Source organism: Monodon monoceros, unplaced genomic scaffold (assembly GCF_005190385.1).
Source record: "Monodon monoceros isolate NGI ecotype Baffin Bay Population unplaced genomic scaffold, NGI_Narwhal_1 Super_Scaffold_22, whole genome shotgun sequence".
Taxonomy (NCBI): domain Eukaryota; kingdom Metazoa; phylum Chordata; class Mammalia; order Artiodactyla; family Monodontidae; genus Monodon; species Monodon monoceros.
The window spans coordinates 59,498,843-59,521,907 of record NW_021703779.1 but is presented as its reverse complement, the minus strand read 5'-3'; the positions used below and the strand labels follow the sequence as shown (position 1 = coordinate 59,521,907).

Genomic DNA, 23,065 nt, shown 5'->3' with positions numbered 1-23,065 from the left:
CACCAAGTCCCCGTCTGAAATTCCCCCACCCCCCATCAGTCTGCCTCTGGGCAGTCCCTACCTCCCCCTCCGCTATCCACGGGGAACAGCGAGGCAGCAGAAACCAGAGCTGGTTATAGGCATTTATTGAATTTATTCATTTATTGATTTGACACACTTCCCCACTCCAATCTAGCACATGATACAATCTGGGTAGGCCAGGCGCTGACACAGGAAATGATGGGAACCCACAGCAGGGGCGGGGGAGGGGACAATGCAAAGGGGACTGGGGGAGGGGCTGCTTTGGGGGCTAGGGTGGAGAAGGAGCCCCAGATGGCCTTTCCTAGCAGGTGCTAGTAAACCTGATCCACATTCCCCTCCATCCCTGCTCATTTCCCAGACCCTCAGCCAAGCTCCCCAGCTCTCCTTTCCCTGTTCCGCCCCTCCCCCTTCCTGCTACTGCACACACTTCCACATAACCCCTGCAGTCAGGCAAGGGGAAGAAGGGCAGGGACAGCTGTCTGGGGCCTTGAACAGGGAGGTCTCTGTGCCTAACTTTACCACCCTAAATCCTTCCCTCCTTCTCTTCTTCCCCCTCCCACCCCCTTCCCAGGCCACAAACTCATTCCTGGCCCTCAACACACTCTCCCACCATAGCACGAACCCACAGGGGGTCACACGAGAGTGTGACTGTGCCCCAACACCACACTCCCAGGCACAAGGTGACAGAGTGAGGGGACCTGGCTTAGGGAAACTCCAAGCTAGTTCCGTGTAGGCCATGTTTTACACCTGGTCCTCACGGGAGCTCTTCCCCTTGCCCCCTGCTCTCTGCTGACCTGGGGTTCTCTCCCCTATTTCCCCCATGTTTCCCGGAGTAATGTCTGTAGTGTTTGCATCAGGTCACTATGACAAAGCCTTCAGAAAGAAAAAAGCATTCTCCCCATCACTAGCACCTTGCCACTGTTAAAAACTCTATATTTGTGTTTATATTTCTTTAAAAGTTTATAAAAAGCCTTTCTGTTATCTGTAGCCGTCCAAGGGTGATTTGGCCTGGTGAGCCACTCCAGGCTTCAGACCTCGGCCCTTCCAGCTCCCCATTACCACCCCCCCCGCCAGTCCCACACCACTGGCCCAAGGGGCCACTGCATAAAAATCCCAGGCTCAACCCAGCCTGGACCAGCTCAGATAAGACTCTACAAAAAATCCTGCTCCCAAAGGCAGGGGTAAGGCCACTGGTGACTTCACATTTCCAACTGTACTGCCCGCCCCTGCTACAAAACCTATGGGGTGGGAATGGGGGGGGGCCCAAGGATGGCTCCTGAGAGGGGGGCCTCACCCCCTAATTGGCACAGTGAGAATAAACCCTCTCCCTTTCCCCCTCCCCTTTCCCTCCCCACCCCCAGCTTTATAATTTCCTCAACACCCAGGTGAGCAGACCCTACCCTAGCTCTAAAGCAGGGTCCTAAATTCCCAGGGAGGGGTCAAGGGTAAAGAGTGGATATGGGCACGCCTGGCTCCGTCTCTGAAGCAGGGAATAAAGCTGCCAGCCAATGGCTCAGGGATCTGTGGGAAGAGAAAACGGAGGACAACGTAAGAGGCTCATCTGGGGCATGACAACTTTCCACCATCAAGATCCACACCAAGGAAAACAGAGACGGCCCCTTCCCCACCTCTCACATGCTACCTTGTAGGGGTGAGCACTGCTGAGGGGCCTGGAGGTCCCATCTGGAAACTATGCCACTCTAACATGACATCGCCCTTCCAATTCCCCGGGACCTCCAGCTACCCCTTGTTCTAGCTCTCCTTTGCTCAATCACAGGACTAGCTGGACACCTAGGAGGAGGTATAGGTTGTGAGATGCTACCGTGATTCGGCGGTGCCGTACCTGGCTCAAAGTTGAAGTCCAGTCCTTCGCCCCCATCCATGAGGTCACTGATGATGTTATCCATGTCACACTCCAGATTCTCCATGTACATATCAAGATCGAGATCCTGAGGCATTCGGTCTTGGCTTGGAGCTTCAGTAGGAGGTGTGAGCACAGGAGCCCCCAGGGGCTTGGGGACGGGAGCACCCGCCATGACTGGAGGCGGTGCTGGTGCTATCATCGGAAGGGTGGGAACCAGACCACTGGGGCCTGGAGCCTCTAGGGGCTTAGGACACAGGCCACCCCCTGTGCCTAGCTTACTGGAGGAAGGTATCCCCCCCAGCAACAGAAGTGTCGGAGCCTGGGACAGAATGGGATCTACCTGGGTCATGAGGACATCAGCAGGAGGTGGTGGCGTATCAGAGGTGAGCAGGGCCTCCAGGGACTGGGAGCTTGAGAAGCACCCTTCTCCTGCTGACAGGGGCCCCTCTGCTGGGCTGAAGAGGGAGGTGCTGTAGGTGTGTAAAGGGCCTGAAACCCCAGGATGCTGCAAAGAGAAGCCAGAGAGGCTGCTCCGAGACAGCAGGGAATGGGGAGATGTGAGATTGAGCCCATCTAACAGCTCCAGATCTTCTTTTAGGGTGGGAGGGACACCCCCAGCATAGCTGCTGGCCGAGGCTGGCATTTCCTCTTCCGCCAGCACCTCAGGCTCTGGCCTCCTGGGGGAGGGCCGGGTGCTGACAGTGCTAGCATTGGAACTGCTTCGTGGACGGAAGGTGCTCCACACATCAGCTTCCTCGCGGTTTCGAGAGCAAGGGCTGCCTGACCACTTGGCAAAGTGGCCAACAGGGCTCCTCGGAGTGGCACCTTCGGGCGGAGCTGGCAGCACAGCTGGTTTCTTCTTGGGGGCCTTGCTGCGGCCCCGGAGCAGCTTGCTGCTGCTATCCATGGAGGCTGCCCGGCGGCGGGGCGCCTTGCCACTCTTGCCTCCCTCTGGATTCAGCATCCACCAAGAGCTCTTGCCGGTAGCCTCGTTGTGAACCTTGATGAACTTGCTGTGCAGGGACAGGTTGTGGCGGATCGAGTTCTGGAGGGGGCAGAGGCAACAGGAAAGGAAGGTCAGCGGCTGGCAGTGCAGTCTAAAAGGACACTGGGATGCAGCGGGGGCATTCCTGGAGACGCAAAGCTAGTCAAATCCAGGGGGAAAAGAGGCAAAGGTAGGGGTGGGGGGTGGTGGCAGGGGATGAGACCACACACAGTTCCCACCCGAGCAATGAGCTACTCAGAGGGCACCGTGCCCCCCTCCCCGCACCCCCCCCCCAAGAGCTCACAGCACTCTACCCCTCCCAAGTCTCTGGTGGCTGTCTGGGGCTTGTGGGCGTTGAGAAGACGCACTCCTGGTTCAGCAAGAACTAGGCTCAAGTGGGAAAGAGCGTTCCACAGCTCCACCCCTTTCCTTGAGTGCAGGCTTGGGTGGAATTTACAGGACAGTGGCGCAACAGCAGCCCAGGACAGACCCACCCTGTCCTGAGCCGGTCCTCGGAACTGGCTGAGGGGCTGGAACCTCAGCAAGGCTGGTGCTCCACTCTGTACAGGGCATTTGGGCCCCGACTCTCTATAGGATCGGCAGATTCCTTTTTTCTGATTTCTCCCAATTCCTGGACACACACCCTCAAGTACATTCAGGCCAGGCTTCTCTCTGTGCCTCAAATACACCAGGCCCATCCCTCCCCTCCCTCCCTCCTTGTCTGGGGAAGGATCTCCCCCCTCTCTAAATTCTACTAGCTCGTCAAGATCAAGCTGAAGTCCTCTCTCTTTTCTAAAGCGGCTGCTTGACTTCTGCAGCCAAATTTCTTGTACAGCATTTTTCATCTGTTCCACGCAAATTTCCCCAATCTATATTATGCTGTTTATGGTTTCAAGTAATTTGTCTTATCAAGTGTAAACGCCAGGACATGTTGTCCAGGTGGGCAGCCCCCAGCAGTGCCCCCCTCAGAGTGCCAGTCTCCCAGTACATAATCAATATTTGTTGCCTGATTGGTGGGTGGCCCTCTGGTGACGGATGGTGAATCTCCCCTTGAGGCTCCGTCAGCTCTTGAGTGCCTTGAGTATTAGAAGCTGTGTTCTTCCTTCCTCCCTCGCTGCTGATTTTCTGCTAGAGATAAGTTTTTTTTCTCCAGGGGCCCAGGGAGCTGAGATTGGCAGCTTCTTGAGCCCCCAGAGCAGCTTATTTCTACTGGCTGCTCCAGGCTAGTTACACCATCCTTTTGTGTCCGCCCCACCCCACCCTCCAGGAACCTCCCTTCACTTTCCTACCTCCTTTTCCCCACTTCTCCTCAGGAATTTGTGCATAGGATCTCCAACCTTAGAGGCATTTGACCTCCCACATGAAGGTCTTTAGTGTTTAGAAACTTGGGAGGAGCCCAGAAGGGCTTAGAGCAACTAGCAGGTTGAGGCTATGGACAGTCAGAAATCACTTCATGTGTTTCAGACTGATGCTCTAGATAAGGAGACCCTTTCCCTGGGGAAAGATGCTTAAGCAGCCTCTTGCTCCAGGGCTCTTTAGAAGTCATTGTCTGTAGTAATGGCATTCCAACTCCTCTGGCTGCGTTAATGTTTTTGGTTCCTTCAAGGAATCACACTTGTCCATCCAGCCTGGGCTCTTAGTAACTGAGAACCACAGTGACTTTTGGCACTGTGATTTCCGCCCCCCCCGCACCCCCTGCCTTCCCATCCTCTAACTCTGGGTCTACTGAGAAGGCTCATTCCTTTCCCTGCTACTCAGTACCCACGAGTGCCATTTGTTCATCCTCTCTTCTTTAGGCCTTGGAACTAGTACATTGTACAGCCTCCTACCTGGAGAGGTCGGCTCCCTAGAAGCCTACCATTCTAACCTGTTGGAAGGGGGGTGACTGCTAATTGCTCCCCCAGCCACCTAAATTAAGCCTTCTTGTTCTAGGTGAGTGCCGCCCCCTGGTGGAGTGGTAGTAACCTCGGCACATCACCAGGGAAGCCAGCTCAGTCTTGAGGTCTCCCCCTTGGAGTGGGGTGGGGGTGGGGAGTGGGAGGTGAGGGCCTTGGAGGCCCCAGATTTGGCCTGATTTGACTTTGCCATCATTCCATGGCAGCATGGATTAGCAGAAAGAGCATATGATTTATAGTTAGACCTGAGTTCAAGTCCTCATTCTATCGATTTTGGCAAGTTTCCTAACCTTTCTGTACCTTAGTTTCCTAATATGCAAAATGTGGAATCTCAGAATTGCTGTGAAGATAAATGAAATTAAAATTTTTAATTACTTTGTAAACTAAAAAAACCCCGTACAAGTGTAAATTCTAAGGAGGGACTACACTACCACAGCATAACTAACAACTCATGGTTATTTCTTCTACCCTGGAAAATGAACCTAAGAGAAAAGAAAAACAGCTGTGTAGGCTGGGTCCAAGGAGGGGAGCTCTGTATGAGCTGAGACTGTGGTGTGGCAGTCTACCCAGAAATAGTGCCAAGGGTCTCAGTCAGCTGTCCTGCTTTCTGTTCTGCCCAACCCCTAGGGATACTGCAGATCCGATCCCTTGATCTCTTATACCTAGGAGAAGACCCTCCTCTGCTCACTCAACCCTCTGCATTTCCTTGCATGCTGATCTCACCACCTATGGGGGCACAAGGCGTCAATAGGAGTTAAAGCTCCTAAATCTTGTGATTAGAGTCCCATATTTCTCAGGACAAGCTTTCAGAGCATCTAGCGAGATCTTTCCTCGCAGTTTCCTCGTGGAAGGCCAAGGGAGCTCCCAACCTTGTGCTCTGAAGTCAGAGCCCTATCTATTTTTTCTGTAAATATTCCTCAACAGTAAATGAAAACTTCCCACCACAACTTGGATAGCCCCTCACTAAGGAGAGTTTCTTGGCATTATATAGGGTAAACCGAGGCAGCCCACCCTTTTTTCTTAGTGCATAAGATCTGCTACCTTACCACATGGATATCACTCTTTTTACCTTTCGCCACTTCACTCCATCTTCTTGGGTAGCAGAGTCCTAGAACAGTACTTCTACCCTGAGGTATTGGGAGGCAAGCAGGGAATCCAAGTGATCCCACAGGAATGCGAGAAAAGGTGTTGGGGTGGGAGGTGGGGGAGGAGGGAAGGCTAGGTTCCTGTGGGGAATCCACACAGTTCCTGCTGTACATAGGATAAAGACTTCTCTGTGGGGATAAGTGTTTGGGGCAGGCCAAGCCAAAGTGCTGGGAGTGTTGAGCAGTGAGCAGAGAATTCAATTTTCTCCAGGGCAAGGACAGTGTCTTATTCATCTGTGATCCTCCAGCATCAAGCACCCAGCGGCATATACTATGTCTTAAGTAAATGTTTGTCTAAATGACGACGGAAGGTGGACCTCTGGGCTAGGGGTGTAAAAGGGGCCCCAGAGTAGAGGTAAGGAGACTGGGGGGACCAGGAGCAGACGGGTATTGGGACGGAGGTAAGGGGGTCATAGTTACCTTCCATCCTGCTGAGCTGTTGCTGTCACCCTTGTCCTTGAAGTAGGGCACTGTGCGGACCATCCACTCATAGATCTGGGCGAGTGTCAGTCGCTTCTCGGGGGCGCTTTCAATGGCCTGGCTGATGAGTTCTGCATATGACTGATTTCCCCAGGCATTCCGGCGGGAGCCTCCCTTCCGAGGACCTGTTACGGCCCCCAGGATCCCAGGCTGGGGGCCCCCTGCCGGGTCAGGGAGCCGGGAGGGCAACAGGGTCGGCTGGGAGCGCCCCTCCGAGCGCCCCTCCGTGTGTACCTTCTCTCCCAGACCTGACTCCACCTCGGCCGGCTCGGACGGCTCGGGAGCGAGCTCTGGTCGGGGAAGGGGCCAGGTGCAGGAGCGGGGACGGCTCTGGGGTTCGAAGTCGGGATCGAGGTCTACGAGCGCGGCAGCCTCTCTGGCTGAATTCTCATTCACTGGATCCATACGTGGAGTTGGACCTCCGCCGCTCAGCGTTCAGAGGAGCCTGCCACAGTCCCTCGCGATGCCTCCCCCCAGGGGGGAAGCACCGAGGGCCAGGAGGCACATTCCTGCCAGTCCTCAGAAAGTCTCGAACTTCCCCCTCGCCCCTGGACGCTAGCCCCTAAGCTGTCCCTTGCACACAGTTAGTTCTCTGATCCTCTCCTCCACTACAGCCTGCAGCCTCGAGCTCTTTCCGAGACACCACCTGTAACCTTCGCCTAGCGAAGGCACTTTTTCCCCAACCTCTCACTCAGCTTCCTGCTCTTTTAAACCTGAGGCACCGTATCCCCTCACAAATCGCGCTCCCATCACCGAACGTCTCTTTAGCCGCAGTTCCCTCCCCCTTTTAAGTTGCTGCCCCCCGGACACTCCTCCCGAATTTCCTCCACCCGGATCACTGCCCTCCCCCACGCCCCGCTCCCCCGCGTCACTCGCCCCTCCCCTGACTCCCCCTCCCCCCGCCTCTTCCCTCCCCCCCCAGCTCTTACTCGGGTCCACGTCCCCGCGGCCCCAGCCTCTCGAATTCCCGCACCAATCCCCCTATCAAACCCCCCCACCCCCCGCCCCCCGGGTTTCCCTTTTGTTTTGCTCCAAGCTGCGGCCCCCGCCTGACGTCTCTGTTTACCACTCGCCGGGGCAGCCATCTGCGCACGCGCCTGGAGAGCGGGTTGGGAAACAGAGTTCTCTAGTCTTGCCAGCCTGGTCGGACTTGGGGACTACATCTCCCGTCCTACTTCGCGGCCAGGAGCCCGATCTGGGTGGCAGGAGAGCGGCGTGGCAGGATATCGAGAGGGGGAACATTAATTATTAGAGGTCGTCGCGGACTTTTTCTTTTCTTTAAAAATCATTTTCTTCCTTTTCTCCCCTTCCCCCCTCCTCCCTTGTGATTCGGGATCGCCTAGATGAGCGTGGACCGTTCTGTCTTTCCATCAGAAGAGGGCAAAAGGAAAAAATGCGGTCTCTGCAAGAAGCAGAAAACCGAGAAGCACGAAGCAAAGAACTGACTAAAGAATAGGCTTGTTTTCGTGTTGAGGAGATGGGCGGAGGGCTTGGGGAACATAAACAAATGGTTAGCCGATGATGGTGTCTCCCCCACCACTCTCGACTCCCCATACGCAGTTCCCATTGATAGTGCGGTTGCTAACCAGTTTTCTCCACTGGCTCTTCTGGCCTCTCCTCAAATATTGATATTCTCCAGGTTCCCATCTTCGGCGGCTTCACTTCTCATTCAACAGGTTCCAAACAGAACTCATTATCTGTTCCTGCACCCACACCCCTATCCTCTGGATACTCTTATCTCTGAATTTGGTTAATGGTTGTCCTAATCTACCCAGTCTCCTAAGCTAGATTTACCCTTCATCTTTTCATCTCCCTAACCTCCCACATCCAAATCCCAGTTCAGGATCTTATTTATCACCGGACTAAGTTGCAGCATCGTCTTAATCAGACCTCCCACCACGAATCTTTTCCCAACTGCAGTTTATGTTCTGTGCTGTCAACAAAGTAACCTTTCTAAGAAACACTCCTGGTAATAGCTAAAATTTATGGAGCACTTATTATGTGCGGGGCGCTGTGCTGACTGCTTTATATAAACTAGCTCCTTTACTCCTCAAATCAACCCTGTGAGGTAGGTACCCCTGTCATCCCCATTTTCCAGACGAAGACACTAATGCTCAGAGATTTAGTGACTTGCCCAAAGTCACATAGCTAGGAGGCAGGAGAACTGGAATATCACCTATATGTGATCATAGCATTTCCCTGCTTAAAACTTCCTTTGATTTTCCCCATTGCCTATGTGATAAAGTTCAAACTCCTTAGCAAGGCATACAGGTCTCTTCAGATTCAGGCCACCTTTCCTGCTTCCTCTTTCACTGGGCACATTAAGTTCTGACCAGTTCGAGTTTCGCACTATTTCCTGGAAATGCCACACATACCCTTTTATACCTTTCCCTCCACATCCTGGGATGTCCTCCCTCTCATCATCCCTTCCCCAAGTCTCTTATTCTGGAAAACTCTTACTCAGCCTTCCTGGTCTCCCTCACGTACAGTTAGTTCTCTGTCTTATGCATTCCCAAGCATTTTGTGCAGGCTTATGTTATATAGCATAAACCATATTATACTGTAATTATTTGCTTATGTGTATGCATGTCTCTTTCACTAAACTGTGAACTCCTTGAAGGCAGAGACAAGTTTTATGTATCTCTGTGAGCCCACATAACAGACATTCAATAAATGTTTGTCAAATGAATGAGGTCAGGAATCGAGTGACCATTGCACTTGTGCATTTGACAACGTTTTAATAAATGTATCATATTTATTTACTGCCTGGCCATGTCCCATTTTTCCTGTTAGACGACAGGCTCCTAGGGGTAGAGACTGTAATTTAACTTATCTGTATAGTGCCTAGCATTATACCACTGGCAGTGTTGCTTGATACGTGCTCTGTGATGACCAGGCTTTCCTCCCATCACGGTTGTAAAGCCATACCACCTGAAGTTTTTCAGAGGCCGCAGCACATTAGACCTTCAAAGTGATATTAGTCTGCTCATGGTAACATAACCATCTTGGTTCTACATATTCCTGCCTTCTTCTACTCCAACACGCGGTTGTCATATAGAGGGTAAACAGAAGACTGTGTATTCCCACCTGAGGTCCAGACTAGAGGGACAGGAGATAGTTGCTCACAATGTCTGCGAACATTTCCTGCCTACGCCTCTTCCAGAACAGCCTGGAGTACTCGGAAAGTAGTGCACGAGCAGTGAATTTGGTAGAAGAGGGAGCCTGGTGGGCACTAGGTCACAAGGAGCTCTCTTCTAACTGAAACAGGTGTGGTGGCAGATCATGAAGAGCTGCTGAGACAGGGAAATGGCAGGGTGGGGCAGGCACCTGTCATGGCTTGAGTTATATCTTGTGTTGTCTCCCTTTGTGCATTTGTTTGAAAAGGTCCTCCTCTCTACCAACTCATGTCCATCACCTTAAATTTCCAATTCAAAGCTCAAAACTTACATGCTCTTGGAAACTTTCCCCAACTAGCCCAACCTGACAGATCACTTAACAACTTTGCATCTCCTGAGCCTCTATGAACTCAGTTTGTATTCTTTCATTTTGTGCTTGGGGTTACGTGGCTTTTCATTTCATGAGGGCATATTGTCTCCCCAACTAGAGTATAAATTCTTCAGTCAATCCACAAATGCTTATTGAGCCTTTACTGTTAAGATGAGGGTATACCTTGTAACTCCAGACAGATGAAAATGACCATAAACCATAGGACCTCCAGATGCTTTAAGAGGGTGAGCTGAAGGATCGATGGAATGGTAAGAACACCAAGACTTTCAAGCATGCATCCAGAGAGGTCAGAATTATGCACTTTATTACTGTGGCAGTGTTGGAATATACATTAGTCAAGAGAGAGAGTCAGCATGGTGGCCTTGGAAAATAGAAGAGACATTGGTCATGAAAGAGGACCAACACAGATGCAAACTATTATATACAGGATGGATAAACAACAAGGACCTACTACTGTATAGCACAGGGAACTATGTTCAATATCCTGTGATAAACCGTAATGGAGAAGAATATGAAAAAGAATATATATATGTATAACTGAGTCACTTTGCTGTACTGCAGAAATTAAACACAACATTGTAAGTCACCCATCCTCCGATAAAACTAAAAAAAAAAGAGGGCCAACAGCAGGCCCCCAGAAAACTGCTATAGTTATAAGTTACAAACAGAAATATGGTAGGATATGGGGGGCACAGGCCTTTTTCCCAGTTGCAAGCCCAGAGTTTATGATCTCAACTGGCTCCCCATTCCCACGTGTTTTTTTCCTCTTGAAGGTCAAAGATGTTTGGCTCTCTTGCCTCTTTCACCGCCACCACCCACTCTTCTACCTGGGTGCCACCCCCCAAGCCTGCTGCCAAACCGGCTTTATTCATTTGAATTGAGATAGACATTTCCCCGCTTCTTTCTTACCCTGCCCAGCTTTGAAAACACCCCTCCCCCCATCTAGGGTTTGCATAGGGATTTTGCTAGTAACTACAGAGAAAGATGAAGGGGTTAACAAAAATAACAATGAGGAAGCTCAAGGAACCTCAGCTTGTCCCTGGTCTTCACAGACGTGTATGGAACATCCATGTTTTTGTAGCCCTCTTCCCTAAATCCTTCTTTTATGTGTTTCCGTGAAAGATTTCTTGTTCTTCTCGTAGAAGCCAACAACACCCTCCCAACCCTGTCGTTGTTTTTAAAAATCTTTTTAGTTAATAAACATTTCGTAAGAGCCTACATTTCCAGACACCAGGCTACGTGCTTTTGCATAAAGTACACCCCAGACTAAAGTCCTAAGATTTAGCCCCAAGTAGATTTGAGTTGGCACCACTACTAAGATCGAGGCAGCTTTCAGTCCTTTCCAAACCCTGGAAGTCAGTCTGATGTAGTAAAAAGAGCACTAGGTTGAGTCAGGAGATCTGAGTCCTTGTCGTTGTTCTGTCACTAACTAGTTGAATAATGATAATAATTACACTACTGTTAATAAGTAACATCTATTGAGTTTTTATTATGTATTAGGCACCGTGTTAAGTGCTTTACACAGATTATCTGGTTTAATCCACACGATAAGCATGTAAATTAAATGCTATTGCTATTTTCATTTCACAGAGGAAAATGAGACTTAGAGAGGGTACAGGGACCTACTTAAGATCCAGAGTTACTAAGTGGTAGGGCAGACGTGCAAATCCAGGCCATCTGACTCCAGAGCCTACACAAATCAATTCACCTCTTTGGCTTTGTTTTTTTCCGTTGTAAAATGGGAATACTGTATTAGGTGATCTCTAAAGTCTCTCCTAGGTCTAAAATCCTATTTTCTGTGATGTTTGATATGGGTACAAGACTCCAGATTGCCCTTTTGGCTTTAGACTGCCCTGAGCTTACACTTCACACCCACACAAATTCTGTCCTGGTCCCCTGCAGGAATAAGGTCCACAAAGCTTCATCTCTCACGTTTCTGGCTCTTTGAACTGACCTTTGAGCTTTCTCATTAACCATTCCTATAGGCCTCTATGGTTTCAACCTTCGAATGGCATGATACTTACTAGGCTTATTACCAGAAGAGCTTCCAATACACAAAAAGATGCTTGTATTTTAAAATTGCATGAAAAGAGCTAGATGTGATGCTTTATATGCTATATGCTCATAATTTTGTTTAAAATACATTGAGAAAAAAATAGGAAGAAATACCCAAAAGTGTTAACAGTGGTTATTTTTTCTTTTTACTTTCTTATATTTTTCCAATTTTCTTTGTGTATAACTTTTAAAATGTGGGAAATGCCTTATGTTTTGCTCTTTCTATAAGGGATTTGAGGCACTTTACCAGAAAAAAAAACAGTACAAATGTCATCAGATTATAGAAGTAGAACATCAGAGGCATGTAGAGGAAAAAGCAGCTAATGTGCGATGACTGAACATTAAATTAATCTTCTGGGCCGCCCAGGGGAACGGGGAAAACACAGTAAATTACACAATTCTTCTTATCAGAAAGAAAGACACGTGGCAATTCCTCAAGAGAGATAGAGATTTTCGTCACTAAATTCTTTTTTCCCTCACTTGAAAAGACAGGGCTACAGCAAACAAAATTTTTTGAAAAAAATAAAAGATTCGTAATCCCATCGCCCTCATGCAATTTTCATCTTTGCCTATAGCTTTCCGTCCTTGTCCACAGACACAAATAATTTTGCATAGCTGCAATTAGACCCTATGTACCATTCTGTGTTGTTTTTTTTCAATGAACATATCATAAACACGTTTTCATATTTAGTCTTCCAGAATTACAATTTTTAACAGCTACATAATGGTTCATCGCTGACACTAAATTCCATAAGAAATTTCTCATGTGGGATTTACCATAAGGGACAATGTCCTCAGTAACAGTTTTATAATGCACACAGAAGAGATTTTCATATTACTTTCTTGTAACTACCCTGGCTAAAAGCCAAGGGTATAACATTAAAGCATTTCTGCAGGGGCCGAGCTAATATGGTTCAGGCATGTAACCTTCTGGTGCTCTAACTTGATCTGGGGACACAACTTAAAATGCCACCTAAAGAAGTGGATGGATAGAATGTCCCTTATAATATATTCCATAAATATCTCTTCTCACAGCCAGGCTTTTGACAGGACCTCAGAGGCTGACTACATTTATTCTCTGATGAAGCCCAGAAGAGTTGGTATGCTCTGTTGTTGACTGAGGCAGGATCCATATGTTTTGGAAGCCAGATGAACAGGTGGTTGGGTGACAGGGTTAACATTCTGGCTTGAAAGTTGAGAAGCTTGACCAGTGTTGTTGCCTGCGTGGAAGTTGACCTTGCATCCCCATGGAGGTAGGGTGCAGGTGAAGCCAGATTTTTCTTAGGAAACAGCTTTTGGAACTGAGTTCCACACCACAGAGGAGGGTTTTTTTTTTTTACCTCCTTGGCCGTGCCGCATGGCATGTGGGATCTTAGTTCCCCGACCAGGGATCAAACCCGAACCCCCTGCACTGGAAGTGCAGAGTCGTAACCACTGGACCGCCAGGGAAGTCCCCAGAGGAGGCATTTTTGATCTGAACAATTTTCAAAGCCCATAACCAGTCAGGTGTCCTGGGCATAAGAAGGGAATTCTCGTAAATATTCCAATGGATCCTCTGTTTTTAGGAACTGTAGGGTCCCAGTGTGTCTGCCAGTATGAATTAGCTGCAGAATGGGGTTTTATATTGACCAATTGAATCTTGGAGACTGTCACCAAGGACAATTGAAATTTTTTACATAAATGAGATTGAGCTGTTATTTCTGGCACTAATTGTATACCAGAGCCCATTGCCTCTTAAGAACTACATCTAATGTGTGATAATACCATGTCAGCAGACTAAAGGTGGATTCATTTTTTAAAATTAATTAATTAATTAATTTATGGCTGTGTTGGGTCTTAGTTGATGCACGGGGGCTTTTTCTAGTTGCAGCGAGCGGGGGCTACTCCTCGTTGCGATGCGCGGCCTCTCACTGTGGTGGCTTCTCGTATTGCGGAGCATGGGCTCTAGGCACGCGGGCCTCAGCAGTCGTGGCATACAAGCTCAGCAGTTGTGGCTCACGGGCTCTAGAGTGCAGGCTCAGCAGCCGTGGCCCACAGGCTCAGTTGCTCCACGGCATGTGGGATCTTCCCGGACCAGGACTCGAACCCGTATTCCCTGCGTTGGCAGGCAGACTCTCAACCACTGTGCCACCAGGGAAGTCCCCGGATTCATTTTTTATTTAAGAATTTTTATTGTATTAACATTACAGCCATAAAACAAAAAACACTTTTTAAAAATAGGGAAATAGAATAAAATAATTACCCACAATCCCACCATCTTAACACAACTATCATCAGGATTTTGTATACTTCCCTTATTTTTTCACCGCCATACTTTTACATATTTATATTCACGTTATGTATATAAATTTGTGTCCTGTTTTAATAATTGTAGTTACACAAGTAATACATGAATAGATTTTTCTTTAAAATTTTAGAACATTACAGAAAAATCTAAAAATCCCTTTAAAAAAAATCCCTTTGGTCCCTTATCCCATTCACCTTTCCTCCCTCCTTGAAGTTAGCACTGTCATTAGTTTGATATGTACTCTTCCAGACCTTTTAAAAAAATACTCTTACATAGGAAAAATGTAGTATTGTTTTGTGTGCAATAAATGATTACATTCAGCAACTGACTTTTTTCACACAAAAATGTTTTTGAGATCTATCCTTATGGATACTTCTAGCTCATTCCCTGTAACTGCTGTATTGTATTCCATTTAACGAATATGTCACATTTTATTTAGCCATTCCCCAAGGGAGAATTCTTATGTGTGTGTGCGTGTGTGTGTGTGTGTGTGGCAAGAGGGTTAATAGGTCTGCTAAACTGCCTTAGTTTCCCTGGTGTCACTTGGAGCACATTGATGCAAAGAGACAACCTGAAGTAAGAAAAAAAATAAGTCACTTTAGGAACCCTCCTACACTGTTGGTGGAAATGTAAACTGGTACAGCCACTATGGAGAGCAGTATGGAGGTTCCTTTAAAAACTGCAAATAGAGCTACCATATGATCCAGCAATCCCAATCCTGGGCATATACCCAGAGAAAACCATAATTCGAAAAGATACATGCACCCCAATGCTCATTGCAGCACTATTTACAATAGCCAGGACATGGAAGCAACCTAAATGTCCATCAACAGAGGAATGGATAAAGAAGATGTGGTACACATGTACAATGGAATATTACTCAGCCATAAAAAAGAATGAAATAATGCCATTTGCAGCAACATGGATGGACCTAGAGATTGTTATACTGAGTGAAGTAAATCAGACCAAGAAAGACAAATATATGATATCAGTTATGTGTGGAATCTAAAAAAAGGCTACAAATGAATTTATCTACAAAACAGAAATAGAGTTACAGATGTAGAAAATAAACTTATGGTTACCAGGGGGTAAGGGGGGGAGGATAAATTGGAAGATTGGAACTGACACATATACACTATTATATATAAAATAGATAACTAATAAGGACCTACTGTACAGCACAGGGAACTCTACTCAGTGCTCTGTAATGCCCTATATGGGAAAAGAATCTAAAAAAGAGTGGATATATTATGTGTATAACAGATTCACTTTGCTGTACACCTGAAACTAGCACAACATTGTAAATCAACTATACATCAATAAAATTTTTTTAAAAGTCACTTTACATGCAGACGCACAGATGCCTGATCCTCAGATCACCATCCTGCGAGTCTAGATTCACAGTGCTGTCCAATGGAACCTTCTATGATGATGGAAATATTCTATATCTGCTCTGTTCAATACAGTAGCCATTAGCCACATGTGCTTATTCAGCATTTGAAATGTGGCCAGGCAACTGAGGAGCTGAAGTTTTAATTTAATTTAAATTTGGTGACATGTGGCTAGTGGCTACTGTATTGGATGGTGCAAGACTCTAGCGTATGGTAATGGAAGCCACAGTTTTTTACCCTACAAATTATATCATCAGGAGCTCTAAGACAATTGCATCCACCCTCTAAAGGTCAATGAATGATGCTAAGATCTTGTGTTGGTCCCTTTACATGTCCTACTTTTAAGTCTCCTTGTTCCTGATTTCCAGGTGGGTTAAAAGATGGATTATCATACAGAAAAGACAAGGTTGCTGGAAATCCTTTCTGGGAAATGACTATACTCAAACCAAACCATGTAGAAATTAACTTCTAATTCCAACACTCTCGCATGACATTTAATAATTGAACCCCCCCCCCCATCAGCCATCCCACTAGCCCAGTGAAAGTTTCAAGGATGACGGAAGCAATATACAAAGTCAACAGAATAATATGAATATCTTAACAAAAACAATCTTGGCTATGAGCTGTCGAGTTGTTTGTCATAAATGGGTTTAGACCCGGAGAGAACTAATCTACTTTCTTGTTTTCCATAAATGCCTCTGGGACTTCCCGAATCCCCATCCAGATCTCCTTTATCACCCAGAATGTTCCCGACTGTCCCACATAGTCTGCTAAATCTATAGCTCACGTAGATAGGCACGTGGTTATGCAATTTGCTCCCAGAGTAGGCTCCAGAATGTCCAGACCTAGTGTCCAGTTGATCTTCCCTGGCAACATCAGGCAGATATGACAGCACATGTGGGCTGAAGAAATACATAGTGTGCCCCTGGGGAATAGTGAGGCACGAGGCACAAACACACATACTCTTAATACAGATAATAATAAAATAACATGAAAAATATGCTAGCTATGCCTGTAATAAAAATCCATGACCAGCTCCTCTTTTTCATGCGGGTGCCAATGTATGAAAGTATGTATATACATATACCTATCCTCTTGTCTTTCCCTCCCCCCTCCCGTTTCCTGTTCTTTTCTGTTTACTTTCTCTGATCTCTTTGCTTAGTCTCTTTCTCCTTCTGCCTCTGGCAGTTTCCACTGCTGATCCCCTTTCTTCTTTTCCTGAGGCCAGTCTTATAGCATCCTTCAACAAGGTCATGCACTTAGTTAATCTATGAGTGGAATCAGGCCATTAAGGTACAAGTTAAAGAGAAAGGAGGCTTAAACACAGTCCTGTTTTACTTGTGATTGTCGTCTGGTGTATCAGGGGACCTCTACCTACCCTTAGACTTTCTATTTTAAACTTTTTAAAAAAGAAATTCCCCCCACACTCACTATAGGAATAATGCTGATTAAATAATGTGTTTATTAAAGAAAAATTGTGAAATACAGAAAAGAATTGTTTAAAGTAACTGTAGTTCCATCACCCAGTGAAAACCACAGCCAATAATTTGGCTATATTTCTTTCCAGCATTATTTTTCCCTTCCACATAGATTTTTTTTTTTTACAAAAACAATGTAATCACACTAGACATACAATTTTGTATTTTTGGTTTTGTCTTTTTCCCACTTAACATATAAGTGTGTTTTCAAATGATTACACAGGTTTATAAATATAATTTTAGTGCCTACATAATATTCTATAAGTTGGATGCACCATAGTTTAATCATTTCCACGTTACTCATCATTTATCTTGAAGTAGTATTGAATGAGGATTTTCACAAGCATTGATTACCAAGGATCTATGTTAAGCACATATGGATAGCCTCCAAACAGTAATTGCCCATGAAATCGCAGGAAAATGATAGTTCAATGAAAGCTTCAGTTTTTCAAAGCACAGTAGATTTCTCCATAAAGTTTAAGAGAGTATAACAGTAGTCAATCTTATAGTAGTGTCAGGACCTCCTTCTCGATGATGACAGCCTGGCATAGTAGAAAGGAAAAAATACTTTGGAATCAGACTTTCTTTTCTTTATTCAATAATATTAATTGAGTGCTTATTGCATGCACTGTAAATACACCAATAAGGAAAACATGGTACATGCCCTAATGGAACATATAGTCTAGTGAAGGTCACAGACAATCAACTCATGTAATTACATACGGCATGATAAATGCTAAGATTGGAGAAATGTGGGGGGCTATTGATGTATTAGTGAGGGACACCTAACTTGGACTTGGGGGATCAGGAAGGCTTCCTGGAGGAAGTGGTGTTTAAGCTTAGTTGTGAAGGATGAGTAGGAGTTAGCAGGCTGAAGATAGGGAGGGGACTAGAGGAGAGACTGTGTGTTCCAGACATAGGGAACAGCAAGAATAAAGGATTATAAGCATGAGAGAGACTCTCTTTATCTGAAGAGAGTCTTTATTTTGCCTTTGTTATTGAAGAATATTTTTACTGAACATAGAATTCTGGGTCACCAGTGATTTTTTCCCCCAGTAATTTAAAGATGTTTTTCTACTGTCTTCTAGCATCCATAGATTCTGAGGAGAAGTCCATTGTTATTTGAATCATTATATGTAATGTGCTGTTTTTCTCTGGCTGATTTCGAGATTTTCTCTTGATCTTTGGTTCTCAGCAGTTTGACTATGATACACATAGGTGCAATTTTCTCCATATTTATCCTGTTTGGGCTTTGCTGAGCTTGAATCTTTAAATATATGTCCTTCACCAAATTTGGGAAGTGTTCAACCATTTTTTCTTCCAATACTGTTTCTGGCCCCATTCTCTCTTTTCTTTCCTTCAGGGATGCTAATCACACATATTTTAGACCACTGATGTTCTCTCATGGGTCTATAAGGCTCTGTTCATTTTATTTCAACCAACTCTCTTCTTCAGATCGGATAGTTTTTATTGCTGTACCTTCAAGTTCACTTACTCTTTCCTCTGGTGTTTCATTCTGCTATTAAGTGCATCTAGTTAATTTTTTAAATTTCAGATATTGTGTTTTTCAGTTTTAGAATTTCCATTTAGTTCCTTTTTATATTTTCTATTTCTCTGCTGAAGTTTCCTATCTCTTCATTCATTACCAGGGCATTTTTCCTCTCCTCATTGAGCATCATCATCTCAGGGTTGGCCTCCATGAATTGTCTTTCCCTTGAGAATGGGCCACATTTTCCTGATTCTTCATATAGTGAGCAATTTTAGAGGGTTTACTGGACATTGTGAATGCTATCTTGTGGAGTCTCTGGATACTGTTATACTTCTCTGAAGAGTGAGGATGCATTTGTTTCAGCAGGCAATTAACTTGGTTAGATTCAAACTAAAAACCCTGCCTTGCCTGTGGTGGGTGGCAGCTCAAATCTCAGTTCCATTCTTTTAGTCTTAGATGAAAGTTGTTTTCAGTCCACCCTGTGCATGCATGGTTTAGGATAAGTCTTGGGAGGAATTTATACAGATAATTTAGGGCTCCTCCTCAGGATGTCTTTCTGATATATCCCCTCATTTTCTAGAGACTGTCGTTTCCCCAGATCCTGTCCTCTGGTTCTATAGGCTAGAAAGATGAGGGCTTCCTGTTGTAGTTTTAGCGATGTGGCTGATGACTACAGCCTGCCCTCAGGCTAAATCCATAAAAATAGGAACCCTGGCCCCTGCCGTTCCCTTCTTCTAAGTTCCAACCTCCATCCAATATCTGCCTACTTTTGTTTACTCTCTGGAGCTTTCATGTGTGTGTGTGTGTGTATGTGTGTGTATTTTGTGTATTTTGTCCAGAGTTTATAGTTGTTACCAGTTGAGAGTTTATTCCATCAAACCTGTGAGAGAATCTCAGATGAGCTTACTTCACATTTTGGGGGGAAAATCATTGCCCCTTTCTTTTTCACCTTAACATTTCTCTATATTATTACCCATATTCTCCTCTTGCTTCAGAGAAAAAGAAAGGCTAACTTGTTTACTTTTCCCCATCGCCTCCTATTTTTAGCAGGAACTACAGTTCTTCCAACCATTTATTCAGTTATTCAACAAATATGTATTGAACCAGGCGTTGAACTAGGCATTATAGGCAACAAGAGTAAGTCAAAATAGACCCTACTTCACTGAGACCTCTCTCTTCAAGGTCATCAAACGTCTGGCTTCTTAATCACCAGATCAAATAACCTTATCTCAGTCTTATCCTTTCTAACTTCATTGATCCATCCTCCATTGACTCTGGTGACCAGTCTCTCCTTAAAACTCTCTTCTTCATCTTCCAGTTCTCTCACCTCATTGATTTCTCCTCTCATTTTCCAATTAGAGGAATTCTCGGAGATTTTGTCCTTGGTTGCTTTGTTCTCTTGTCCTTAGTAGTCTTAATCTTAGTGTTTCAACTACTACTTACATACCCAAGACTCCAAGTCTCTGTCTGCAGTCCTGACATCTCTCCTGAGATTGAGACTTGAATTTCAGCTGTTTGTCTCCACTTCGTTGTCTAACAATCACAGTAAACTGCACGTAGTCAGGATCCAACTCATTATGTAGCTCCTGAACCTATTCTTCCTCCTATGCTTCCTATATTGATTAATTTTGATACTGGAAGTGTATAATTAAATAAGAGCTGAATCAGGGCTGTTGCAAAAGGGATTTTTGCGTTGGGTGGGAAGTTTGACAACAGGGAAATCTCTAAAGTCCTTTCTAATTCTGTGATTCCATTATGGTCCCAGCACAGTGTTATCCATTTCCTTCAAGGAGCTTGCAATTGAATCAGGGGAGACAACAACTGAGTGATAGCTAGTCCTGACTTCAAATGCAGCAGGAATTCAGAGAAAGGAGATAGCGTGCATTGAAGTAGTAAGAGAAGGCTAAGCTAAGGTATTCAAAGGTAGAAGCTGTATCCTCTATTTAATTTCTATCCCCACACACCATTCTCTACACAGTGTAGAAGCTCTATAAAAACTCTTTGAATGATTTTGTAATCATCATTAATGTTTATTGAGTACACATTGAGTGCATAGTTCTTCACTAATGATTCAGGGGTTAACCAAGATTTGATGTAGTCTCTGACCTTTCCCAATCAATTAGTCAACCAACAAATATTTGCTGAGTGCCTATTATTTGCAATACACCATGCTAGGCATTATGGGGGATACACGATGCAAGAGAAATAAAAGTCATAGTCTCTTCCCTTAGGGAGTTTACGGTATGGTTGGTAAGATGAGACATAAATGTACACAAGACTAATTAAAAATGCGAGTCAGAGCCAAATGAACACTACAGACAAGAAGTTTGTAAAAAATTTCAAAAGTACAGATTACCGTAGACTGGATGAATATGGAGGCTTTATGGAGGAGGTGGGACCTGCACTGGGCTTTGAAGGATGGGCAGAAATTAAATAGGCTTGAAGTTATCATAGGTATTAAGAAGATAGAATTCAATACAAAAAGTTTCAGATTAAAGGCCAGATGAAGAACATCTAGGCAGGAGCAGGCAACTTACACCAGAATGTTACTAAGCTGTTGTTAGTGACATTCTACCCTGTAAACAGTTTTTTTTTTTGGTCTTTATTTCTCTCCTTTTTCCTTTCCTAATTCTTTTTCCATCTTACACCCTTTATGATGACTCCTTTTTAGCCCTGTATGGGCTAAAAGGATCTTCTCTGGGAGGCAGGTGGAAAACCTGGGCTCCAAAACCAGACTGGCTGGGTTCAAATCCTGACTTTACCACTTATTAGCTGTGTGATTTTGGGCAAATTGCTTAATCTGTCTGTGCCTCATTAGTAAAATGCAGCTATAAAAATAGCACCTATGTCATAGGATTGTTCTGAGGATTAACTGAGTTAAAATACATAAAGTGATTAAAAGAGTGCCTGGCAGATAGTAAGTGTTCAATAAATGTTAGCTTTTATTAAGGGAAGAAAGCTGGCTAATTGCAACATTATCAGCTTTCCAGGTCTTATTGTTGCTAGATGATTCATTATATAATTAACAAACACCTGTATGGAAGCTGGAGGCCAAACTCTTGTCAGCTAAAGGGTTAGGTCTTTAGCAACACCTGATAAACATGCATAGATACTCACACACTTTGGCCACACCACTTTTCCTCAGATTGCCCTCACCCTTAGGCGATCGAGAGATACTTTAGTAAAGTAAATACAATCACCAACTTAAGTAGACAAGTTGAGTATTTAAAGGACTTTTCATCAACATGGGAAATGTTTCATTAACATTTCATCCAACTTTCAGAAGGGATTTAGTTAAAGTAGAGAGGATCCCTAGGGAGGCGCCAGGTGAAATTAGGGTTAAAGGAACTTCAAGAGGAGAAGTCACTACTAGTAGTAGGCAGTTGGATGGATGTGTGCAGAAAGAGAGCGGGGCTCCATAGAAAGGCAGGTAAACTCTGGATCAACATTCCCTGGAGTAGACTGTATGTCATGAGCCCTGCTCTCTGGATTTCCTCTCTGCACTACCTCTTTTACACTCAGACCCTCCCCCTACTCCCTCCCTGCAGTTCCAGACCCCTGCTCCCAAGAACACAAACACTCCAAATTATAGGGGCTCTTGATTTGCCAATTCCTCAGGACAGTCTGAATAGAGACTAGAAAAAAGTTCTTGTCAGTATGATTGCGTATGACTGATTCGGAGATTGTGCAATCTCCTTTGGGAAAAATTTAAAGGCAGAAAGATGGATAGATGTATGTTTAAGGTCCAGTATTGCCTGTGGGCAGGAGGATGAACTAATGAGATTCCTTCCAATTTGAGGATCCTAGATCTCTCTCTCTCATTCCCCTCCCAACACTGGACTCCTTTCGGCAAAGAACGAACATAGTCAGAGAAATCCAATGAGAGGAAAACGCGCATTGCTCTCACATCATGCTCTGATGTCACCTGTTTGCCAAGAGATTTGCCTTTTCTATTCTATTCTATTCTATTCTGTGTGTGTGTGTGTGTGTGTGTGTGTGTGTGTGTGTGTGTGTGTAGGAGCCAGCTGATAACAGCTGTCAATTGCATTATTACTGCAAAACATTTAAGTAGCCCAGTACCCTGCTACTCTCCTCTCCACCTTATCAAATCTTTCTCTTAAAAAAAAAAAAAAGACCATGTATTCACACCTCATTGTGAATTTAACTTTCGCAATTCTCCAAGGGCTATTTGATTTTAAGCCTTTTCCTATTACTTACCTGTATATTCAACTTCTCTCTTTCTATGAAATTCTTCCCCCCCACGCCAGTCGTTAAACATATTCAAGCCTCCTTTCTCTTTAAACAAACAGACAAACAAATCCTTCTTTGTCAATGCATTGCTCTCTAGCTACCACATTCCTCAAATCTTGGGCAAGCTTCTTTAAAGAATAGTCTGTACTAAATGTTTCTACTTCACCTCTGATTCAATTCTTTTTTTTTTTTTTTTTTTTTTTTTTTTTTTTTTTTT

The 23,065-nt window shown here is 45.1% G+C and overlaps 1 protein-coding gene across 1 annotated transcript; it reads right to left on the bottom strand.

Moving 5' to 3' along the window:
• Window positions 1-108: 108 nt before the first annotated feature.
• On the bottom strand, window positions 109-7,288 carry FOXO4 (forkhead box O4). The gene is made up of 3 exons (XM_029240927.1): window positions 6,331-7,288; window positions 1,865-2,930; window positions 109-1,542 (listed from the first exon to the last, which is right to left on the bottom strand). Exons 1-3 carry the CDS (start codon window positions 6,793-6,795, stop codon window positions 1,535-1,537), a joined length of 1,539 nt encoding a protein of 512 aa, XP_029096760.1. The 5' UTR covers window positions 6,796-7,288; the 3' UTR covers window positions 109-1,534.
• Window positions 7,289-23,065: the final 15,777 nt, after the last annotated feature.

What these genes read in the sequence shown, in the direction of transcription:
- FOXO4 (XM_029240927.1), bottom strand. Translation starts at nt 6,795, where the DNA reads ATGGATCCAGTGAATGAGAATTCAGCCAGAGAGGCTGCCGCGCTCGTA. An exon ending in ACAGCTCAGCAGGATGGAAG is followed by an intron (nt 2,931 to 6,330) that starts GTAACTATGACC and finishes TGCCCCCTCCAG; the next exon opens with AACTCGATCCGCCACAACCT.